Raw genomic sequence first — 25,670 nt, forward strand, 5'->3', positions numbered from 1 at the left:
GGGTCCCTAATTTTTTCGATTTTTCTTGTCGTTTGTGGGAGGCACGATGCCGCCGCACCTATGGCACTCCCTTTTCCACGCCCCTGGGAGCAGTGGAGGTTGTTTAGGTTCAGCCGTTCAGGGTTTGAAGGAATGGGGTTGATGTTCATTTTAGGGTTTATATAGACTGATCAATCAGTCGGACTTATCGGTCGGACTCGGATGAAAGGCTGGTTAGAGCCTTTGTTCGTGCCCGTTCAACTAAACTTGGCGGTCCGAACGATTAATGTCCGTCTCGGATGCCGGGCGTCCACGCCACATCGGGCTTAGGTGATTCATGAACAAATCTAGTCTCGCGAGCCTTTTTAAAGAGCAAGGCTAGTGCAGATTTTATACTCCACTCATTGTAGTTTCAATAGGCATGAAACAGAGAAAACATATGTTTTAGATGATAAGAGAATAAAATTTAAATATAAGGATCGATTAAAATATAAGGGCCCAAACTTTTGTGATTGTGTTATGTTAATCTTTACACTAAATAAATAAACAAATTTCTTTTTTTTTGTTGAACAATAAACAAACTTCTTGAATCTTATATCGAAACTAATTTGTTGCCATCCTCTTCCACCATTAATTGTTTTAAATATTTATGTGTTTAAGCGTCTAGGGAAAACAATTATAATATGATAAAGATTTTAAATCGAGTTGATGCTTACGCATAAATATCTTTCTTGTGACTCAAAATATCTTTGTGATGAGCCAAAATATCTATGAATTTTACTTTTCAATAATGTTTACAACCTTAAGTGTTCTCACTAGAGAAGTTTTAGTACGGAAAGGAAATTGTTTGTTTTCTTCTGTTTCAGTCGGTATTCCGTTCATTTCTTATCATTATCATCTACTAAAAGATTTTAACCACCAATTTTTTTCAAAAAAGTACCCGGGATATTTTATGTGACATTGACGTGTGTGCACAATACATTGTGCACTTTAACCATTATATTCCAAAAAATCAAAATGTTTTTTTTACTTACCCCATGATAATAATGATCAAGAATCCATCCACACTCCAAAATAATAATTTATTGTGTTTAAGCCCTCCAATTTTGACTACCATAAAATGGAATATGTCAGATGAAGTAAATGAACTTAACAACCTACAACTCTAATCATCTCTTTATCTTCATCTCTTTCACCATCACAACTACTATCACCAAAATCATCTTTCTTTCCTTTTCTCCTTCCCAACTCACATCTCCTCCCATAACCACCCAAAGTCTTAAAAGAAAAGATGTCGTAACGCTATAGTGTTTTTTTTCCTATTGACGGATTTTCAACCAATTTGAAGGAAACAATACTTGTTAATTTCATAAATATAATATGGATTACATCATGAATCGAACGAACACTATAATTGTCAGTTAAAATATTTTGTAATTTAAAAATCATATAAAGATCATTAAGACCATCCTAGAGATCTGAAAGTTCGTCTATTTTATCACAGACTGATACGGAGGTGTCCGACTACTGCACCAAAGATCTGTAAACGAAAATTGGAACTACTAAAGTGTTAACTAAATTTGTACTGACTACTCCACCAAAGAGCACTAGACCAAAATTGATACTACTACTAGTTATGCTAACACAGGGAATATCTTATCATAATTCATACAGTCTATATTTTATTTAACCGAAAAAACGGGAAAGTGCAAGGAAAAGAAATAGTAGTAAAATATTATTCTTTATCTCTCTACCAACAAAAAATCAGAAAGTGGGAGGAGGCAATTTGATTAACTAAATTTCCCCCCAACCCGACTTCTTCTTCTCTATAAATACGGCCTCCCCTTGACAACCCTCATTCATTCATTCAAAAAGCACCAACAAACTCTCACCAATGGAAGCAAATCACTCTAAAAAAACTATGGACATGTCTTCTTTAATCTCATCCGTCGATCTAGACGGATTCCTTCGTAAACCAACCAGATCTGATCAAGATTCCGGCGATTGTCCGGTAGTTTCATCTGATGTTCGGATTTTAACTTCTGATGGATTAACAATCCTAGCAAACTCTAACATTCTGGTAATCCTCTCTTTTCCTTTTTCATTCAATTAAGTTTCGAATTTGATTGATTGAACGAATTAATTCTGATCTTCTGTTTTGATTTCTTTGTATTTGAAGGCTTCAAGTTCTACAGTTTTGGAGAATATCTTAGATCGGCCTCTTAAACGACGAAGTTCTGAGAAAGTTATTCCGATTCTCGGCGTTCCTTCCGATTCTGTCGTCGCTTTTATCAGATTTCTCTATTCATCAAGGTTAGCTAACTCACCTTCTTACCGATTCTCAAGATTTCAGATTATACGCCCTAATTTCCTAATCACAACAGAGAGATTTCTACAGATGTCATTTTGATGTTAAATTTTTCAAATCGGTTTTAATTTTCTAATATGAAGGTGAAGGATGTTTTAATTTAATTGTCTGAATCTGACTCACCCGACTCGGTTGGAATAGGACACATCTAAACTCTGTTGGTGGTATTTGGACCTAAAATTAGCCGTATCAGACACGAGTCAGACAAAGACAAACATCCTGAAATCTGACTCGAGTTAAAGAGACATGTCGTTAGATTTTAGAAGTAACTTAGAAAAATTTATACACTATCGAACTTATGTTAATTTGGGTTTTTGATTTCAGATGCATAGAAGAAGAGATGGATAAATATGGAATCCACTTACTGGCATTATCACATGTTTTCTCAATATCTAATCTGAAACAAAGATGCACAAGAGGTTTAGCTAAAAGATTAATGGTGGAAAACGTAGTAGATGTTCTTCAACTCGCGAGACTTTGTGATGCACCGGATTTATACATAAAATGCATGAAATTCTTATCAAATAACTTCAAATCTGTTAAGAAAACAGAAGGTTGGAAGTTTTTACAAGAAAATGATGCTTGGCTTGAACTCGAAATATTACAATTCCTTGATGAATTCGAATTGGTAAGTAACTTATCAAACACAAACTAGTTAGTATTTTTTTTCTTCCTCTAAGTCAGTCCCAAAATCTAACTGGAGGTTTGAATTTACTCGAGTCAAATTTCATATTATTCGTTGGATAGTATCTAACTTGTCTGAATGACTGATTTAACAGAGAAAGAAACGAACAAACAAGAAGAGAGAAGAACAAAATCTGTATTTACAACTAAGCGAAGCGATGGAATGTTTAGAGCATATCTGTACGGAAGGGTGTACAACTGTTGGACCGCACGACAAAGGTCCAACTAAGAAAGTTGGACCATGTAAAAAATCCTCCACGTGTCAAGGTCTCCAGTGTTTGATCAAACACTTTGCTACGTGTAAAAAGAGGGTTAACGGTGGATGTTGCCATTGCAAGCGGATGTGGCAGTTATTGAAACTTCACTCTTCTATGTGTGATCAAAGCGACCATGGCTGCAAAGTTCCCTTATGCAGGTAAACTACCTTTCAAGTTTTAACCTTTGAACTCGTTATATTCTTTGTCATGAGATTTTTCGTTAATATATGTGTGACTATACTTACAAATAAAAATTATGGACTAGTGAGACTTACCGAAATTTAATCTTCTCATAACTTATCAAATTTTGCATACCTGGATGACACTTACAGAATATTCATAGAAAGAATGTACTAGTATTTTTTTACAGGCTTAAACGTCGGTCAGGATTTTACAGCTATACGCTTCAAGATATTCATACGATATTTGTTGTTTGAAAGTACCAAATAGGTCCAAATCATGTCGTCTAGGAACCCATCACTACCTATCTCCACTTGTAAAATTATAAGGTTGGGACTAGCTATCATGCCTTTTGATTTCTACAAGACAGAATCAAACACCAAGTGGGGCTTGGGTTAATTTTGACACTTTCTATCATTTCTTGTTTTAAATATCTAGCAAAATCAACTTTAAAGTGGGGTCTTTTGCAACAAAACAAAAGTGGGGTCTTTTACAACTTGATGGAAAAGTGATTTGCTTTTCCAACCCTAGATATGACCTGTTTTTTAAGAAAAGGTTAATCAAAAGTGGGGTCAAATCAGAATACGCTAAAGTAGTTGTTGGTTAAGACCCAAATACTTATTATTAGCAAACATGAATCAAAACCAAAGTAAGACTCTGTCAATACTTGATTAGGAGCATGAATCATTGAATTGAATCTGATATTATTATTATCTTCTCATGTTTTTTTTATGGTTGTTGTTGTTGACAGACAATTCAAGTTGAGGACCCAATTGCAGAAAAAGAGTGAAGATGGAAGATGGAGACTACTTGTAAAGAAAGTAGTGTCTGCTAAAGTTATATCTTCTTTGTCTTCCCTACCAAAGAGAAAGAGAGAAGATGAAATTAACATAGGAAGGGGTATGCTTATTTCTTCCTAGGGCTTAGAATAGTTGTTGTAGTAGTTAAAAGTAAGATGTGTTTTGTGGTGGGAAGTTGAGTAGGAAATATTATGTTGGAGAAAATAGTGTAGTTATCACATTATTCTCTTATGTAAGCCAAAAATGTAAATGAAAATCATAAATTTTCATTTTCTTGTACGAGAAGTATTACATGTACAACTTTTTTGGATTTTTGTGAGAGGCCCAAAAAATGGAGGGTAAATAAGTATTACTCCCGGCCCAAAACAAAAATGAGAACCCAGTCCAAATTGTCAAGACAACTCACACTTTTCTGGTTTTTATTTTATTTATCTCTCTTTTACCCCTTCACTGAAAATTTCCGTGTTTTCTGACAATCTGACGAATGACAGCGAAGCAATTAATTCCGCGTACATGACGTAATGTCAGAGAAACATTCAGATTTTTTTAAAATTAAAAAATGGCGCCATCTTTTGACGAAATTTCAGGCCATTTTTTTGGATCCCGCCCATTATATTTTGTTTCAACTCCTTCTTTCTTCTTATTTATACATCCAAAAATCTTCTTCACCATTCTTATTTTGTTTCACATTTTATCTTCTTCATCTCTTTCAATCTCTAAGAACATAAATTTTCTGTTCTTTCTCTCTCTAAAAGTTTTATGTTCTTATTTTTGGATGTTCATCATTCTTATTTTGTTTCACATTTTATCTTCTTCATCTCTTTCAATCTTTAAAAACATCAAAGTTTTGTCTTTCTCTCTCTAAAAGTTTTATGTTCTTATTTTTCTTCTTCATCATTCTTATTTGTTTCACATTTTATCTTCTTCATCTCTAAAAATATCAAAGTACATAACCAAATGACCAGTGCACAGAACCATTCCCGGTACAGAAGAAAATTTCCAGTTCAAAAGTGTCCAGTACTGAACCAAATGGCCAGTACACGGAATAATTTCCGGTACACAAGAAAATTTCCAGTACAAGAATGTCTAGTACATAACCAAATGACTTGTACACAGAACAATTCCATGTACACAAGAAAATTCCCAGAACAGAAATGTCTAGTACATAACCAAATGGCCTGCACACAGAACAATTCCCGGTACACAAGAAAATTCCCAGTACAAAAATGTGTGGTACATATCCAAAAAATGGCCAATACTCTAAATAATTCCCGGTACACAAGAAAATTTTCATGTGCAAATTCAAGAAAAACTACCAAAAATGAAGAAATTTGTTGAGATTGGAAGGAGATAAGAAATAAATCTGGATAAAAGAACGAAATTTATTGAGATTGGAGAGACAAATTTAAAAAGATTGGAGAGAGAAATATGTGGGGGAGAAAATAAAAAAGAAATAAATCTGGAAAAAAGAACGAAAATGGCAAGTTGGTAAATTTTGTAATGGCAATTCTGTAAATTCGTGGACTGTACAAGGTTTAATGTCAGGTGCGTCAGGCTATTTTTCAAAAAAATTCGCATTTCCCGAGAATTTTTCGGTGGCAATTTTGTAAATTTATGGAAAGTACACAGTATGATGGGAGGCGTGTCAGATTATTTCTTAGAAATTTTCGAGTTTCCCGGAAATTTTTCGATGACCGTTTCGTAAATTTCGAAAAGAAGAAGGGTGTTTCGGAAATTTCACCCCACCTCCTGACCATTGGACCTGCCCTTTATTTTTTCCTGCAGTGGACCTGCTTCTTGTTTTGGGTCAAGAATTGGGCCTTTTGCCCAACCCCTCAATTTTTTTTTTGTTTTTACAACAAACCGTACAACTATCTCGGCTGGGGTATTTGTTCGATCATGATTTCAAAAGATTAATTTCTCTATATTTTGTCCATATACATACTCTAGTCGGGCAGAAAGACATTTGGGTTTACGAGGGATTAACTAATTGTATTATAAGTCAAATATATTATGCTGGTTGGATTGGGTTGATGCACTTAAAACCAACAACATTAAATAAGAGATGAGTTCTAGGAGTTTATGTTGGAAGAAATTCCAATATGTGTGGGCTCACATATGTATAGACATGTGTATGGCTATCTCAGTAAATTGTCAAGTCATAAAGTGGTCTAATATGGATTGACTTGACTAGTAGGTATCAAAGTGTCATGGAATAAACGTGTAGAGACCATTAAGTGATTTCTAATTTGATGAGGGGCCAAATTAGAAATAAAAGTCTATAAATAGGGGTTATGGTCCCCATTTGGGCTTCTTCCCTAATCTCTACAAGTTTGGTTAAAGTGTGAAATCCCTTCATCACAAGAGAGGTTCTAAAGGAAGAAGAACTAAGTGGAAGATCAACCCTACCCAACCATCTTCAAGCTATGGATCAAGGTACGCTTCCGTGATTAAGTTTCATCTCTATGAATCTTTTGGAGTTTATGTAAGTATGCTTGTTCATGTTATTTGATTTCATCATAATCATCTTATAACATGATTAGTTTAAGCATGTAAGGTTAAATATATTTACTAACAATTGGTATCAGAGCCACTCCAATTTTAAGGTTCATTGAGAGATTTAGGAGTTTATGGTATTTGATTTATCTTATGAACAAATATCAAGGTTTTGTTATGTATAAAAATTAAGGTTATCATGATCTTCCATGAAAATTAAGTCCGGATAATTTCTAGATAGGTTATCTTGACATATAAATATTTATATCATGTGATTTGGTTTCATTTCAATGTTTAAGAATGAAAGTTTGGATACAAAATTGAATCATATTGATATTACATATTTGGATTAAATTAACATTATAGATTTGATGGATATGTTAGTAAGAGTTTGAGACTAAATTTTTATTTTTTTTATTTTGGTTAAATTACTGTTTTTTTTTTTCAAGAAAAAAAAAAAAAAAAAAAAAACAAAAAAAGGGGATGGAATTAATTCCCCACTTAAAGTGGGGAATGAAACCGCAGCGTTACCCAACCCCACTTTAATGTGGGGTTACTAATTCAGTAACATCCCCACATTAAAGTGGGGACAATTAGTGCCCACGTTCCATATTGGAACGTGGGCAGTCCAACGGACTGAGTCAGACAGACCTGACTCAGATCTGACTCAGATCTGACTCGGACTGAGTCAGACAGACCTGACTCAGATCTGACTCGGACCGAGTCAGACAGACCTGACTCAGATCTGACTCGGACCGAGTCAGACAGACCTGACTCAGATCTGACTCGGGTCGAGTCAGACAGATCTGACTCAGATCTGACTCGGGCCGAGTCAGACAGATCTGACTCGGCTGAGTCAAACAGTTCTGAATGGTCTGACTCGGTTGAGTCAGACATGTTTGATTGGTCTCAGTCAGACAGATCATTTAGTGTGTTAGACAGATCTGACTGGGTCAATTACAGACCAAATTAAAGGTTCTTTTTTGAACATTTATTTTGTAAAATTTAAACAACTAATAACTGATACATCCCTCAAATAATATCCGACATTCGATAGAACTAATTGAAGTAAAATGTCGCCAAAGTGACCTCTTTTATGTAGATTAGTTCCATGACAATGTTGGAGTAGGTTGTGTGTATGTAAATTCATGCGGATATTAAGTCGACCCAAAGGTAGTTTAATATTTGGCCGAACTACATATACACCTGCGGTGATAAATGTGAGATGATTGTAAGGTGTCCATGTGAATAATGAGTCGGTCCAAAGATAGACTTATTGTTTGACAGGATTTATCGTCTATGTTTGATTACTGCAACAGAGATACCACTTACAAATTAGTATTACTGTCCAAAGACTTGATGCTAATGTTGTGCTCGGTATTCTGCTTTGTATCTAGTTATTGTTTAAATTTTAAATCTCACTTTAGTTATGATGTGAACATGTAAATTTATTATGTCTATTCTCTGTGTAGTCGCTGCAAATATACCAATGAATGCTAACAACATTCCCATTCTCAATGGGAATAACTTTAAGGACTGGAAAGAGAGCGTACTGATCGTTCTGGGCTGTGTGTTGACCAAATTCCACACCAGGGCCCTCGGCACTAAAAGCGCCCATTAAGACGTCAAGCCCAGCGCAACACTCTCGGGCCCAGCCCAGAAGTCTCTTAATGGGCCATCGTCGCCTAGACCCTAAAACTCGTGTCGAGCCCAACCACGTGCAAAGAGTCTCCACGTGCACAGAACTCCACACGCTTGAGTCTCCACACGCCTGAGTCTCCACACGCCTGGCGCTTGACACGTCTAGATCTCCATGCACCACGTGTTAAAGATCATTTGACGATGAGATCCTCGACATGACAACATATGCCCATAATGACATAGATCTCAAACTTGGTCAACGTAACTCCAGAGACAATTATCCCCCATCAATGACATGCATAACATGGTAACGTCTCACATAAATGTGAGACCATGCACATGCACAATCAGAGTAGTTGCCAGAGAACATGCACAACCGTTGTGCATGTACAGCCAGTGTACACGTCACCATATCCCAGGTATCTTACCATGCATTTACTCCGTAACGGTCAGCCTTTACTCCTCCCAACGGATCACTCCTCAAGCCTATATAAAGAGGAGCACTTTCATTTCTCAGATGATCGAATACAGAGCAAAGCAACCCATACTACTTCTTCTTCTCCACTCGCTCTCTGTTCTTCGATTATTCTTGAGAGGTTTGCATACAAGTTCACCTGGTTCTGGTCGTGGACACTACTAGACGCCTCAAAGGTGTTATAGCTTATCTTTGCTCCACGCTTCCTGCTCGACGCTTCCGGCTCGACGCTTCCTGCTCGACGCTTCCTGCTCGACGCTTCCGGCTCGACGCTTCCTGCTCGACGCTTCCAGACGTCTTCGAGGAGATCACAACCTTCTTCTTGCTCGACGCTACTGGTAACATCTACTCTCGTACTTCTGATCATTTCACTCCCGTAGATTCGAACTCCGGTCATTCTACGAGCCTAGCCACTCTCCGATAATACATCAACGGTTATACCCTCGGCTTTTCGTTTATTATCCATTATAATACTTTGCTGACTTGACCGTCGGAGGGCCCTTGGCAGGCACCATCCCGGTGTCCCCCCAAGCCTTCACGGGTTTGTTTGTGTCTGTTCATCTTCTTTCGCAGGTTTCTTTCACACGTTGCTGGTGCCCATCAATCAAGAACTCGACGTTTGGAATTCCAGAAGACGTTTCGGCTACCGACCTTCTGACTTCCGACCCGTAGACTTCTCACCGTCTACAGTTTGGCGCCCACCGTGGGGCCTCGGCAACTAACAACGAAGACAATCAGCCAAATGGAAGAGAACATGACATCTGCTCCTCTTGACGTTTCTGCTCAACTTGCTCTACTTAACGCCCAAATGCGAGAGAACGCTGAACGTGTCAAGGCGTTAGAGGAAGAAAATCAACTGGTCAGAGCAGAGAACCAGTTACTCCAAGAAAAAATTACGGAAATTTCTATGACGACTCCAGGGGGCTCCAGAATTCGCACCTCAACAAATGTTAGACCATCTTCTACAAACATAGAAGGAGCAGGCCCCTCGAGTCAAGAAGTTCCTGTAACAGCTGGAGGATCGACTCCAGTCCCTACCGCTACTCCTGTCACACCATTACGTGTCTCCCAGTACACGCATCAAACTCTTCCAACTACTACCCCCTTTTACTCTTCTCTCCCATATACTTTACCTACTGTGTATCCTATGACAAACGGATCAACTCAGGTTAATGTGTCTTCTGATTCACTTCCGTTTGCGTTTACAGGTACTCCTCTAGAACAGGCAATGGCAAAGAAATTGGCAGAGATGGAAGCATTGATTACGCGTATTCCAGGAATGCCCACTCCTTTCAAAAAGAGTCTTCCTCACAGTTACGCTGACTCGCCCTTCGTCGATGCTATTGCGTTGGTGGAGATGCCAAAGAAGTTTTCTTTCCCGAACATGAAGATGTATGATGGTACATCTGACCCAGAAGACCACATTGCCTCTTACAAACAGAGGATGTTCACAGCAGCTATTCCAAGAGACCTACGTGAAGCCTGCATGTGCAAAAGTTTTGGGTCTAGTCTCATTGGACCAGCATTGCAGTGGTACACAAACCTCCCAAATAACTCGATTGCGTCGTTTGCCCAGTTGACGGACACTTTTGTCGAACAATTCGCCAGCAGCAAAAAGTTGGAGAAACTTTCTGGTGACTTGTACCGAGTCCACCAAAGAAGAGGAGAACCACTACGTGACTACGTGGGAAGATTTAACAGGGAGAAGGTATCTATCCCTTATTGTAACCAGGAAACTGCTGTAGACGCCTTCAGAAAAGGTCTTCTACCAGATGGAGAGCTTTACAAAGAACTCACAAAGTTCAACTGCACTACGATGGAAGACGTGTTGGCAAGGGCGTGGGTAGAAATTCGTTGGGAAGAAGACGAAGCCCACCGGAACAGGTCATACTCGTATGAAGGAAGAAACAGTGATCGACGTTCTAGACAGTCCGACAGAAGGACCGATCGTCGACATGCAGAACCATATCCAACATCCAGAGGACCCCTGTCCCGAGAGAACAGGAAACCATTCAACACCCCCTCTGGACGTCCAAGTGATAAGAATCAAGCGCCTGTTCGCTCCAAAATTCCAGAATACAATCTCAACATTGAACCTGTCGAAGTAGTCGCTGTAATGAAAGGAATGGGCAATGTAGTAAGATGGCCCGCCAAGACAAAAACTCCTAGTGATAAGAGAGACAATACCAAGTGGTGTGAGTTCCACGCTGACCACGGGCACATGACCGCTGATTGCATAGCCCTTCGACTAGAAGTAGCTGAACTCTTGAAGAGAGGTCACCTCACTGACCTATTGACAGATAAAGGGAAAAATACTATAGCCCAAAGAGATGTTCATCCAAAGGAACCAGAGGAACCAACTCCAACAAAAACATGTTTGGTTATCACAGGAGGATCAGAAGTAAGCGGAGTCAGTCATTCAGCCGCCAAAAGAAGTGCACGTGTAGCAGCCAACCCAGACGCTCACTCATCTAAAACATCTCCACCTGTCTTCACAGACCAAGTTCTCAGCTTCCCAGACAATGAAGCATCAGGGCTCGTCAACCCTCATCATGACGCTCTCGTTATCTCACTTACTATTTCTAATGTTCTTGTTAAAAGAATACTTGTCGATAATGGTTCGTCTACTAACGTGTTGTTTTTACATGCATTGCGAGGAATGGGACTGGAAGAAACGAGTATATGTCGCCGACCCACCATTCTCATCGGTTTCAGCGGCGAACAAAAGTACACGCTCGGCGAAATTTCTTTACCTGTATTTGCAGGTGGAATCAACATGAGTACAACCTTCGTAGTACTCGACAGTCCCTCTGCCTACAACATCATACTTGGACGTCCTTGGATCCATAACATGAGGGCGGTCCCATCAACCTTCCACCAAGTTATAAGGTTCCCTACTCCGTGGGGGGTACGAGAAGTCAAAGGCGAACAGAGCACGTCTCGAAACTGCTACAAAAACACCTTGAAGACGCCCAAAGCTCCCTTATAGCAATTACAGACAGAACAACTACTCCATAGTGACCCAGACAAGCCAACTATGGAGGAGTTGGATGAAGTACAGATTCACCCAGAGCTACCTGATCATAAAATACAGATCGGTTCAAGACTAAATCCTACGCTCAGAGAAAAGCTAGTAGAATTCCTCACGCTTCACCATGACTGCTTCGCATGGTCACACGCTGACATGACAGGTATTGATCCTCAAATCATAGTTCACAAATTGCAGGTCGACCCAAGTTTTTCTCCTGTCAAGCAAAAAAGGAGGAAGTTTTCTCCAGAGAGAAATAGAGTTATCAATGAAGAAGTTCAGAAATTGATCGATATCGGGTCAGTACGCGAAGTCAACTATCCTGACTGGCTCGCTAATGTAGTAGTGGTAAGAAAGAAGAATGGTAAGTGGAGAGTCTGCATCGATTTCACCGACCTCAACAAAGCATGTCCAAAAGATTCTTTTCCATTGCCACATATTGACATGCTGGTCGACGCTACCTCTGGCCATGAACTTTTGAGTTTTATGGACGCCTTCTCCGGATACAACCAAATCTTGATGCACCCTGAAGATCAAGAGAAAACGGCTTTTGTGACGGAACGAGGTATCTTCTGTTATAAGGTGATGCCCTTTGGGTTAAAGAATGCAGGAGCCACTTATCAAAGACTCGTCAACAGAATGTTTGCCGAAATGATAGGCGGTACCATGGAAGTATATATTGACGACATGTTAGTCAAGTCTTTGGAGGCTGAACAACATTTGGATCATCTCCGCCAGGCCTTCGACGTCCTTAAAAGGTATAACATGAAACTAAACCCTGCTAAATGTTCATTTGGTGTTTCCTCTGGAAAATTCTTAGGTTACATGGTGACACAAAGAGGAATCGAAGCCAATCCAGAACAGATACAAGCAGTCATGAACATTCCATCTCCCACTTGCATAAAAGACGTACAGAAGTTAGCAGGGAGAGTCGCCGCACTTAGTCGCTTCATATCAAAATCTTCTGAAAAGTGCTACCTTTTCTTTGCCACCCTATGCAAGTCAAAAAACTTTGAGTGGACGCCAGCATGCGAAGACGCACTTCAACAACTCAAAGCGTACCTGACCTCTCCACCTCTACTCTCAAAACCCAAAGAAGGTGAGAAACTTTATGTTTACTTGGCTGTTGCAGAAACGGCAGTAAGCGCCGTGCTAGTGCGAGAGGAAGATAAAAAACAACTTCCAGTTTACTATGTGAGCAAGTCACTTCTAGACGCAGAGACGCGTTATAGCCAGTTGGAGAAGCTTGCACTTGCACTGGTCCACGCTGCTCGTAAACTCAGACCTTACTTCCAATGTCACTCAATGGTAGTGGTTACAGAATTCCCGCTGAAGAACATTCTCCATAAACCAGAACTCTCTGGACGCCTTACCAAATGGGCAGTAGAGTTGAAAAAAGAATTGTTGTGCTTAACCGACAAAAGCGAGCAGAAGTGGAACCTATCAGTAGATGGTTCAAACAACATGAACGGTGTAGGGTTGGGGATAGCTCTGACTTCTCCCGAAGGAGATCTAATACAACGAGCTATCCGTTGTGCGTTCAAAGCAACAAACAATGAAGCTGAGTACGAGGCACTTATAGCCGGACTTACACTTGCAAAAGAAATGGGAATCCAGAGAGTAGACGTTAAGTCAGACTCCCAACTCATTGTCAACCAATTACAGGGAACTTATCAAGCACGTGACGCCAAAATGACTGCATACCTTGCTCACGTAAAAGAGTTACAAACTTCCTTCAAAGAAATGAACATAACACAGATACCTCGTCTAGAGAATGGACACGCTGATGCGCTCGCTAACCTCGGTTCTTCAATTCAAACAAAGGTAACTCAAAATATTCCTCTAGTTTTGCTCGAGTGGCCAGCAGTGTGGAAAAATCCTACTTCAGAGGTAGCCGCTACGGATCAAATCGATAGCTGGATGGATCCCTTGATTCGATACTTAGAAAATGACGAGTTACCAGAAGACAAAGGAGAAGCGAGAAAGATTCGTGCTAAAGCTGCCCGATACACCATCCTAGATGGACAACTACTCAAGAGGTCATACTCAGGACCTTATCTCAAGTGTATCACCCCACAAGAAGCCAGGTACGTCCTCACTGAATTACATGCAGGAGAATGTGGGAATCATTCCGGAGGACGCAGTCTAACAACTAGAGTACTCACTGCCGGGTACTATTGGCCAACTATGAGGTCAGATTGCATTGACTTCGTAAAAAAGTGTGATAGTTGTCAGCGCTTCGCACCCACATCTCATCTCCCCCCAGAACGTCTCAACTCAATACTATCTCCTTGGCCATTCATGAAATGGGGGATGGACATAGTAGGAAAACTTCCTACAGCACCCGGACAACGGGTGTACATGTTAGCTGTGACGGACTACTTCACCAAATGGATTGAAGCAGAAGCATTCCACCAAGTCCGAGATAGAGAGGTAAAAAGTTTTATTTGGAAGAATGTCATTTGCAGGTTTGGCGTTCCAAAAGAAATTGTGACCGATAACGGTTCGCAATTCATTAGTTTCGACTTTCAAGATTTTTGCAAAGAATGGGGGATCAAACTAAACTTCTCAACTCCGAGATACCCCCAAGCAAATGGACAAGCTGAATCTTCCAACAAAACAATCATGAACACAATAAAAAAACGATTGAAGAAAGCCAAAGGCGCCTGGGCAGATGAACTACCAGGAGTCTTATGGGCGTACAGAACCACTGTTCGAACTCCGACAGGAGAAACTCCTTTCTCACTCGCTTATGGCTCAGAAGCCGTCGTACCAGCAGAAGCAGGACTTCCTTCTACCCGTTACCAATGGACAGAAGAAGAAAGTAACTGGCAACAACTCAATCACAATCTCGACACGCTCGATGAAATTCGTGATATGGCAGCCATTAGAAATGCAGCTTACCAACAGAAAGTAGCACGTCATTACAACAGAAACATACGAGCTCGAACGTTTAAGGTAGGAGATTGGGTACTTCGAAAGGTGTTCCAGAACACCAAAGAAAGCGGCGCTGGAAAACTTGCACCTACTTGGGAAGGCCCATATCAGATCACTAAAGTGGTAGGACAAGGCGCGTATAAAATTCAAGCACAAGATGGACGTGACATAAACAACAGTTGGAATGCCGTGCATCTCAAATTGTATCATTTCTAAACTCTATTGTTACTTCTTTGTTTTCTCTCCTACTTGTACATGTACTGACTTAGGCATCGGAGAGTCGGTGGGATTTCCACCGACTATAGCCCCTCAACGGAAATTGTGCAGGTAAAAACATCTTCACGCCAGTACACGTTTCACGCTCACAAGAACATGTCGAGAGGAAATGGGAAGTAGTTTTCGCACTCTAACCTCAAATATTCCATCTTTCGCTTCTCTTTTAGTACTTGACTAACTTGAGCGTCGGAGGGTTAACACAGCCTAAATCCAGCACAAAGTTCAGTACTACACTTAGGCTGGGGGGAGCACACTCATGATGTATTTTCACAAGACAAAGAGAGAGATGTGGGAAAAAATAAGCATGAACGAAGAAGCAATAAAATGCATGTAAAGACGTATGAAGAAGCAACAGTTGAAGAAGAAATAAAATGCACATACAGACATGTGAAGAAGCAACATTGCACGTAAAGACATATGAAGAAGCAACAGATGAAGAACCAATAAAAACGCATGAAAAGACAACACAAACCAAGTGTGAATGTACAACAAACTCAACTACAAGACAATCTGTTTGTCTGTCCACATTCGCAAGCATCGACAAAGTGGCAACCCGATTGCTCATTTTCTTTACATGTACTTAGCAACCCGATTGCTCATCTGTTTTACATGTACTCGGCAACCCGATTGCTACCCCTCCTATAAAAGGGTTACATACGACAACCCGATTGTCTTGTACTCGTACTAACGCACGAAATTTTCACATGTATCAATAAAGAATTTCCTGAGGTATTATTCACTTAAAATCTAAGTCTCTTACTTCTGCTTGTCTTTTTACATGCACAAAATACTTGCACAGATTCGGCATGCTCCACATCTATAAAACATAAGTCAACACGACTTATAAAAGGCAACCTGCTTGCTCATACAAAGAACGTTCACACCTTGTGTGCACAGTATAAGCGTAAACAAAATACTTCATTCATAACATAACATAACAAGTGAGAATCAACGTCTCACCAAGTTCGAGGTGAAATACTTAAAAAGAATGGGGCAAAAACACACCCATTCACGAAGTTTATCAAACCAGTACTAAAACAAAAACAGACAAGCAAAGAAGGAAATAGAGTCCACGACTCGAAAGACATCTCTAGTCAGAGCAAGGATCCAAGCTGTAATCAATATCCTTCAGGGCCTCATAACGCTCAATCTCTCCTTCGAGGTCCCATCCTGTATGCTCGTTTGCAACGTACTGCTTCATCATCTCGCCTCGAGCTACTGCCACAGTATTGTAAGTCATCTCTTTAAGCACTCCCGCACACTTCTTATGCGAGATCTTCAGCTTGGAGTACTTGGCCTCTAACTCCTCATAGCGCCCTTGCATGGATCTCTCCGACTCTGCGTGGCGACTACTCTCCGCTTCGATCTGCGCGTTCAAAGAACTAATATGTTCCTGGGCGTAGTTCGCACTCATCATCGCCTACAACAAAGAATATGGACGTTAACACATACAAGTCGGGAAGCCGATGATGTAACAGACGTCTGCTCTAACACTTTATGAACTACAAACCTGGTAACCGCTAAGCGCCGTCTGCTCCAACGACTTCTGAACACCTATCTTCCTAAGATAGGCCTTATCACTCTCAGAAGTTAAGGAGCTAGGAACACGTCGGAGGGAGGATGGATCCTCGAACACCGACATCGAGGAGGAAAAATCCACGTGCATCGCTTCAGAGTCTGCCTCATGCGTATTAACTCTCGAGGAAGAGGGCCCAACACCAGAAGTAGGAGGATGAACGAACACACACTCGGGAGACGTTTCGACTCTCGCCTTCTTCGTTAGAATTTTCTTCTTGGAGGCCACCTCCTTAGCTGATGGTACCTTAAAACTCTGTCTTGGAGCCATGTTTCCACCTGTAAGAAACAAAGGAAACAGCTGAAGAAAACGTCTACGCGCACGAAGGAAACAGGTAAAAGTCAAACGCCTGCAGAAAGCTGAAAGAAGAACACGTACCCTGTGCGCGTCTAGACTCAGTCTCTCCGAAAACCTACCTTTTCCAACTCCTCCTCAATGCGGGCTCCTCCCAGAATTTCTGGAGCCTGACTATCTGATCGTCACGAGAAAATCCGTGCAAATTCCCGTCTGCTAATTCTACATTACACAGAGCAGATGTCAGAGTAAAACACGTGGAGCAAAACATGTGGAGCAAAACATGTGAAACAAAACATGTGAAACAAAACACGTGGAGCAAAACACGTGGAGCAAAACATGTGAAACAAAATACGTGGAGCAAAACATGTGAAACAAAACATGTGGAGCAAAACACGTGGAGCAAAACATGTGAAACAAAACACGTGAAACAAAACATGTGAAACCAAACACGTGGAGCAAAACATGTGAAACCAAACACGTGGAGCAAAACATGTGAAACAAAACACGTGGAGCAAAACACGTGAAACAAAACACGTGGAGCAAAACACGTGGAGCAAAACACGTGGAGCAAAACATGTGAAATAAAACACGTGGAGCAAAACATGTGAAACAAAACACGTGGAGCAAAACATGTGGAGCAAAACATGTGAAACAAAACACGTGGAGCAAAACATGTGAAACAAAACACGTGGAGCAAAACACGTGGAGCAAAACATGTGAAACAAAACATGTGGAGCAAAACATGTGAAACAAAACATGTGAAACAAAACACGTGGAGCAAAACATGTGAAATAAAACATGTGGAGCAAAACACGTGGAGCAAAACATGTGAAACAAAACAGGTGGAGCAAAACATGTGAAACAAAACACGTGGAGCAAAACATGTGAAACAAAACACGTGGAGCAAAACACGTGAAACAAAACACGTGGAGCAAAACACGTGGAGCAAAACACGTGGAGCAAAACACGTGGAACAAAACATGTGAAACAAAACATGCGAAACACATGCGAAACAAAACGTGTGAAAACAAAACATGCGAAACAAAACATGTGGAACAAAACATGTGGAACAAAACATGTGGAGACGAACATGTGAAACATGTGAAGACGAACTGATCATACAAACATGTGAAACATGTGAAGACGAACTGATCATACAAACAACACTCACTAGCATCCCGCCATTTGAACGGAACATTCCCGTACTCGCGTGGAGTAAACACACCATCCCTCTTTACAAAACAAGAGCACGTACAGACGAACCACATTAACTTGAGGTATTTTCTATACTACTTAAAGGTTGAATAATTTTTTCTCATTTATGAACAGATATACGCCAGACATCATACACGCATCCTCCTTACGAGTACGTGTACACCTCTATGCGCATTACAAAGTCTACACATACACTTACGTGTACTTCAAGTCTACGTGTACATCTACGCGCATTATAAGTATATGCGTACACTTACGTGTACTCCAAGTTTACGCGTACACCTACGTGTACTCCAAGTCTACGTGTACATGTACGCGCATTACCAGTCTACTTGTACACCTACATGTACTCCAAGTTCACGTGTGCACCTACGTGTACTACAAGTTTACATGTTCACATGCATAAGAAAAGTAGTATACATGTCAAGATCTACAAGTCTTAGTATCAACAAACATATTAAGCGGAAAGACAAACACGAAATAACAGGTTCATGGGCATCCACATGTCGCAACTTTACAATTCGCCAAATTCAAAGAACTTTCTGCGCCAAGGAATAACAGAGGAGACACCCTGCGTGCTATAACAATTACAATTTCTACGCCATAGCAGAAAACAATCTCCCATGCATCCGGACGCGGTCGGCTCAGATGCCACTCGGCGCGGACGATGCCACTCGGCGCGGACGACGCCGCGCCATGAGACAACGAGATTCGGCCACGTGCCACCGACGAAGTAAAATCCTCCACGCTGCCAGAAAGCGTGGGCGTATCCTCCACGCCGCCATGCAGCGTGGAGACGTCCCCCACGCTGTCCGGCAGCGCAAAAATACCCTCCACACTACCCAACAGTATGGAGAAGTCTTCAATCCCAGTTCGTCGCACAGAGGACCCACACCGCGTTCGCTAACTCCGGGCAAAGTTCCTGACTGACCCGCACAAAGCAGTTCCATATTGTTATCTGAGCCCATGCGACTAACACGGGATCTATCCGACTTACGAGGCCACCTCTTCGGATACGCATCTACTCTCTAAGAAAATAAAATATTTACTTAGAGAGTGGGGGACAAACTGTGTTGACCAAATTCCACACCAGGGCCCTCGGCACTAAAAGCGCCCATTAAGACGTCAAGCCCAGCGCAACACTCTCGGGCCCAGCCCAGAAGTCTCTTAATGGGCCATCGTCGCCTAGACCCTAAAACTCGTGTCGAGCCCAACCACGTGCAAAGAGTCTCCACGTGCACAGAACTCCACACGCTTGAGTCTCCACACGCCTGAGTCTCCACACGCCTGGCGCTTGACACGTCTAGATCTCCATGCACCACGTGTTAAAGATCATTTGACGATGAGATCCTCGACATGACAACATATGCCCATAATGACATAGATCTCAAACTTGGTCAACGTAACTCCAGAGACAATTATCCCCCATCAATGACATGCATAACATGGTAACGTCTCACATAAATGTGAGACCATGCACATGCACAATCAGAGTAGTTGCCAGAGAACATGCACAACCGTTGTGCATGTACAGCCAGTGTACACGTCACCATATCTCAGGTATCTTACCATGCATTTACTCCGTAACGGTCAGCCTTTACTCCTCCCAACGGATCACTCCTCAAGCCTATATAAAGAGGAGCACTTTCATTTCTCAGATGATCGAATACAGAGCAAAGCAACCCATACTACTTCTTCTTCTCCACTCGCTCTCTGTTCTTCGATTATTCTTGAGAGGTTTGCATACAAGTTCACCTGGTTCTGGTCGTGGACACTACTAGACGCCTCAAAGGTGTTATAGCTTATCTTTGCTCCACGCTTCCTGCTCGACGCTTCCGGCTCGACGCTTCCTGCTCGACGCTTCCTGCTCGACGCTTCCGGCTCGACGCTTCCTGCTCGACGCTTCCAGACGTCTTCGAGGAGATCACAACCTTCTTCTTGCTCGACGCTACTGGTAACATCTACTCTCGTACTTCTGATCATTTCACTCCCGTAGATTCGAACTCCGGTCATTCTACGAGCCTAGCCACTCTCCGATAATACATCAACGGTTATACCCTCGGCTTTTCGTTTATTATCCATTATAATACTTTGCTGACTTGACCGTCGGAGGGCCCTTGGCAGGCACCATCCCGGTGTCCCCCCAAGCCTTCACGGGTTTGTTTGTGTCTGTTCATCTTCTTTCGCAGGTTTCTTTCACACGTTGCTGGTGCCCATCAATCAAGAACTCGACGTTTGGAATTCCAGAAGACGTTTCGGCTACCGACCTTCTGTCTTCCGACCCGTAGACTTCTCACCGTCTACAGGCTGCATGGATCTGGATCTTGCACTTAGGGTGGAGCAACCCGCCCCTCTTACGGATGAAAGTTCTCCTGATGAAAGGAGACACTATGAGAGGTGGGATCGCTCAAATCGCACGAGTCTCATGATCATTAAGCGCGGCATTCCAGAAGCTTTTCGAGGCGCAATCTCTGCTGAGGTAACTAAGGCCATTGATTTCCTTGCCGAAATCGAAAAAAGGTATGAAAAGAACGATAAGGCAGAAACAGGAACGCTTTTGGCGAACCTGACTTCTATGAGGTATAAAGGCAAGGGAAACATAAGGGAGTACATCATGAAGATGTCTCATATTGCTTCCAAACTTAAGGCACTGAAGCTCGAGCTGTCTGAGGACTTACTCGTGCATTTGGTAATGAATTCTCTTCCTGCACAATTTGGTCAATTTAAGGTCAGTTACAACTGTCAGAAGGAGAAGTGGACTCTTAATGAGCTCATTTCAAACTGTGTGCAAGAAGAGGAAAGAGTGAAGCATGAGAACTCTGAAAGTGCTCATTTGGCCAGTACCTCAAAAGGTAAGGGCAAGAAAAGGAATAAGGATAATGAAGGTGCTAAGGGTCCAGAACAAAAGAAACCTAAGGAAGAAAATGGTTGTTTCTTTTGTGGAAAACCTGGGCATATGAAGAAAGAATGTACCGAGTATGCTACTTGGCGTGCCAAGAAGGGGTTGTCTGAGCTACCGAAAGCCAATTGATGGTGAAAGATACATCTATGTGGGAGACAGGCAGGTGGTAGAGGTCAAGACAACGGGTCATTTCAGGATATTATTAGGAACTGGTTTTTATTTGGATTTGAAAGACACTTTTGTTGTACCGTCATTCAGACGAAATTTGGTTTCAGTTTCTGTTTTGGACAAATTTGGTTATCATTGTTCATTTGGAAACAATCAGTTTAGTCTTTCTTTAAATTCAAATAAGTGTGGTACTGGTTCCCTAAGTGCTTATGATAAGCTATACATCCTTAAAGACAGCAGCTTACATCCTTAATAGAGTACCATCTAAAGCAGTTGCTAAAACACCTTATGAACTTTGGACTGAACGAAAGCCAAGTCTAAAGCATTTCCATCTGAGGCAAGGCTTTATAGGCCGAATGAAAAGAAGTTGGACTCCAAAACAATAAGCAGCTACTTTATTGGATACTCGGAGCGATCTAGGGGCTACAAACTTTATGATCCCACAAGAAAGTCTATTTTTGAGACGGGAACTGCAGTATTTTTTGAGGATGTTGAGTTTGGGGGGAGAAATAAGGTCAGAGACATTGTCTTTGAGGAGGAACCGATTGTGATCCCTACTACTACTTCTGACAATGTACCAATCTTCATGCGTACGATTGTCGAAGAAGGAGATTTGGAACACTTAGAAGACAATGTTGAACAACTCCCTACTCCAGTTCCGGAAGTTGTTCCTGAAGAACAAACTCAACAACCTCAAGAGGAAGTGTCATTAAGGAGATACAACAGAGAGAGGAGAAGTGCTATTTCGGATGATTACGTAGTATATCTCCAAGAACATGAGGACACTGGTGGATTGACAGAAGATGATCCAATCAACTTTCGTCAAGCCATGCAGGATTCTAACTCTGAAAAATGGATCAACGCCATGAATGAAGAATACAAATCAATGCAAGACAATCAAGTTTGGGATCTTGTCCCATTACCTGAAGGTAAGAAACCCATTGGTTGCAAATGGATTTTTAAAACTAAAAGGGATTCGAAAGGTAATGTGGAGAGATATAAGGCTCGTCTTGTGGCTAAAGGCTTCACTCAAAAGGAAGGCGTAGATTATAAAGAGACTTTCTCTCCAGTTTCTTTGAAAGACTCTTTTAGGATAATTATGGCACTTGCAACACATTTTGATCTTGAGCTACATCAGATGGATGTCAAAACGGCTTTTCTCAATGGAGACATTGATGAAACAATATATATGGTGCAACCCGAAAACTTTGTATCTGGTGATCCAAAGAATATGGTTTGCAAATTAAAGAAATCCATCTATGGGCTCAAGCAGGCTTCCTGACAGTGGTACTACAAATTTCATCAAGTCGTAGTCTCATTTGGTTTTGAGACAAATATTGTTGAGGATTGTGTGTATCACAAGTTCAGTGGGAGTAACTTGGTATTCCTGGTTTTATATGTCGAAACCAGGAGACCCCCCAGTCGCTAAAGGAGACAAATTTAGTCTAAACTACTGCCTCAAACCAATCTGGAAATTAAAGAAATGCAACAGATTCCTTATGCTTCAGCAGTTGGGAGTCTGATGTATGCTCAAGTTTGTACACGTTCAGATATAGCATTCATTGTCGTTATGTTAGGCAAATATGTAAGTAATCCTGGAATGGATCACTGGAAAGCAGCCAAAAGGGTTTTCAGATACTAACAGAGAAATAAAGATTATATGCTCACATACAAGAAGTCGGATCCTCTGGGAGATCATAAAGCATTTGATTCCGACCATAGTGGATGCAAATAATTACAAAATCAGTACAAGGCTACATTCGTCTATTTACTGAAAGAGCTATGTTAGGAAGAGTGTTAATTAAACACTCATAGCTTCTTTTGGATCATGTAATAGAACTTGTAGCAGTTTTAAGACATCCAATTTTGGATTAGGATTGCAGTATTTTGTCACTAAAAATGTCATTCTAAGGGTATTAAAATACCATTAAAGTCATATTGTGACAATTATTTTGCATCTGATTCATATTAACAACAATGAGAACTAAAATTTAAAGTTCTCGGTTGTGAATAAAAGAACATAGAGTGGGTTTCTTATAGAGCATATTAAGACAAACTCCATTATTACGGATCCGCTAACTGAGGGATTAACATCGAAGGTGTTTAATGAGAACATTGTTCTCATTGGTGTTATATCAGTATATGGTAATAAGGTTTAGTGGGAGTTTGTACACATATAGTTTGGTGTCATTTAGACATTGCTCTATGTTTTGGATATTTTCTGCAGAAATAAGGTATTCAGTTATTTTACACTCTGTGATATTATGTTAAGGTTGATCTCAATAAAGTTTCGGTAGGACCAGTTGGAAATAAACATGGTAAGATCACATTGCATGTAATTTCCATGCTACGTGTCCATGATTGATCTATGTCATTTGGTTATGCTGGTATGTGTGACTACTGATGGATTTAGTGACGATTGAATGTTACGAAAGTCCCTTTAATCCCATACTAGCACAACTGATGGACCAGATTGTTTGGGATACCTAATATTTGATAGCACATTTTGAGCTCATAAGGATGTACACATTTCTAGATAACATATGTGGCCCAAGTGGGAGATTGTTGGAAGAAATTCCAATATGTGTGGGCTCACATATGTATAGACATGTGTATGGCTATCTCAGTAAATTGTCAAGTCGTAAAGTGGTCTAATATGGATTGACTTGACTAGTAGGTATCAAAGTGTCATGGAATAAACGTGTAGAGACCATTAAGTGATTTCTAATTTGATGAGGGGCCAAATTAGAAATAAAAGTCTATAAATAGGGGTTATGGTCCCCATTTGGGCTTCTTCCCTAATCTCTACAAGTTTGGTTAAAGTGTGAAATCCCTTCATCACAAGAGAGGTTCTAAAGGAAGAAGAACTAAGTGGAAGATCAACCCTACCCAACCATCTTCAAGCTATGGATCAAGGTACGCTTCCGTGATTAAGTTTCATCTCTATGAATCTTTTGGAGTTTATGTAAGTATGCTTGTTCATGTTATTTGATTTCATCATAATCATCTTATAACATGATTAGTTTAAGCATGTAAGGTTAAATATATTTACTAACAGTTTAAGCATTTGATTACATTCAATTAGAATTGTTATTATCGTAACGAATCACCACAATAGTGAGGAATACATTATGTAGCCATTGTGGCTTTCTTTGAGGATATAGATCGTGACTATCCGACTGAACCTCGTTAAATATTGTGTCTTTACTTTATATTCATCTGTCCGATTATATTCTGGTCACATGTCCGATTATAATATAATCGTGATTCCAACAAGGATGTATAACTTGATATATTTGAGTATTAGGCGTGTTAGTATAAACCAAGTATCTTTTACATACATACAAATATCCTAGCCAAACTATGTGTCTTGTCATGATCAGGGATGCAAAATAAAACACGTTACCACTCTAAATCCTGGTAGCACACATTTATCAGTTAAACAAAAGGCTAACTAAATATCTAATTGAGCTTTCAAAGGTCATAAAGGTACACTTGACATGAGGCCAATATCTCTGGCCGGATGTCATCATGCTTGTTGAATTTGTGTTTTCTGAATAGTCCACTTTTAGAAAGATCCGAGTAGCAGTCACATACTTCGTAGTTCCTCCGAGAAACAGTGTCTTCGGATGCAGAGGTGTTCGCGAATGCAGAAGTTGTTGTTGTACTGGTATTATGAAAAACCAAGAATCTGGTCTTCCTGTTTTAATAAAAAACAGGGATACACTTTAGAGTGTCTTTCTGAAATAAATTCAGAGATAACTTTAATTCTCAAATTATTACTGTATTCTAACAGATTAAACAGGGAAGGAAAAAAAAACTAATATAATTTAAAACAATGATAAATTAAAAGGTTAGAGAGAGAAAGCCGAGTCGAGTTGTCTCTTTCTTTAAGACAGTGAACACCCTGGTATTAGTACTTAAACCAGTGAGGTGTTTGTCTCCCAGGATACAACGGCTGTACCTTTCAGTGTGACGACTAAGAGTACTTCGTTTTTCTGAAAGCATGCGAACTTAGAACAAGCAGTAAGAATGACAGATGAATTGACTTCTTAAACTCTAAATGCTCTTGTAACTTTGAATGCTAAAACTTTCGTGTTTTGTTTGCTGGATTTTGTTTGGTATTTATAGAAGTATTGGTGACACTTCAGACAGGTGCCTTAGAAAAGAATGGATGCTTCCCAACAGTCATATTTGTCTGTTGATTTTCGGGTGCCATGTTGACCGTCAGATCTTAACGGATCTATTAAGATCTCGCGCATTGAACGCCCACCGTTAGATCATCAACGGATCTATCTTAAAGAGCGCCAAATATCCTGACCGTCAGATCATATCTATGATCGTAAAATCCAAGGCTCCAATCGTCAGATCATTTCTATGCGTACGTGCGA

General features: G+C 40.6%; 2 protein-coding genes across 2 annotated transcripts; both read left to right on the top strand.

Moving 5' to 3' along the window:
- Positions 1-4,547, top strand: LOC147547574 (BTB/POZ and TAZ domain-containing protein 1-like). The gene is made up of 5 exons (XM_086667572.1): positions 1-2,059; positions 2,159-2,292; positions 2,672-2,975; positions 3,127-3,446; positions 4,220-4,547. Exons 1-5 carry the CDS (start codon positions 1,874-1,876, stop codon positions 4,386-4,388), a joined length of 1,113 nt encoding a protein of 370 aa, XP_086523698.1. The 5' UTR covers positions 1-1,873; the 3' UTR covers positions 4,389-4,547.
- Positions 4,548-6,582: 2,035 nt separating this feature from the next.
- Positions 6,583-24,336, top strand: LOC147547575 (uncharacterized). Its single transcript, XM_086667573.1, has 3 exons — positions 6,583-6,704; positions 8,237-8,332; positions 20,516-24,336. The coding sequence occupies exons 1-3, from the start codon at positions 6,695-6,697 to the stop codon at positions 21,238-21,240; spliced, it is 831 nt and encodes a 276-aa protein (XP_086523699.1). The 5' UTR covers positions 6,583-6,694; the 3' UTR covers positions 21,241-24,336.
- The last annotated feature ends 1,334 nt before the right edge of the window (positions 24,337-25,670 follow it).

Source organism: Eschscholzia californica, unplaced genomic scaffold, assembly GCF_041429995.1.
Source record: "Eschscholzia californica isolate CP2 unplaced genomic scaffold, dmEscCali1.0.p SCAF_3, whole genome shotgun sequence".
NCBI lineage: Eukaryota > Viridiplantae > Streptophyta > Magnoliopsida > Ranunculales > Papaveraceae > Eschscholzia > Eschscholzia californica.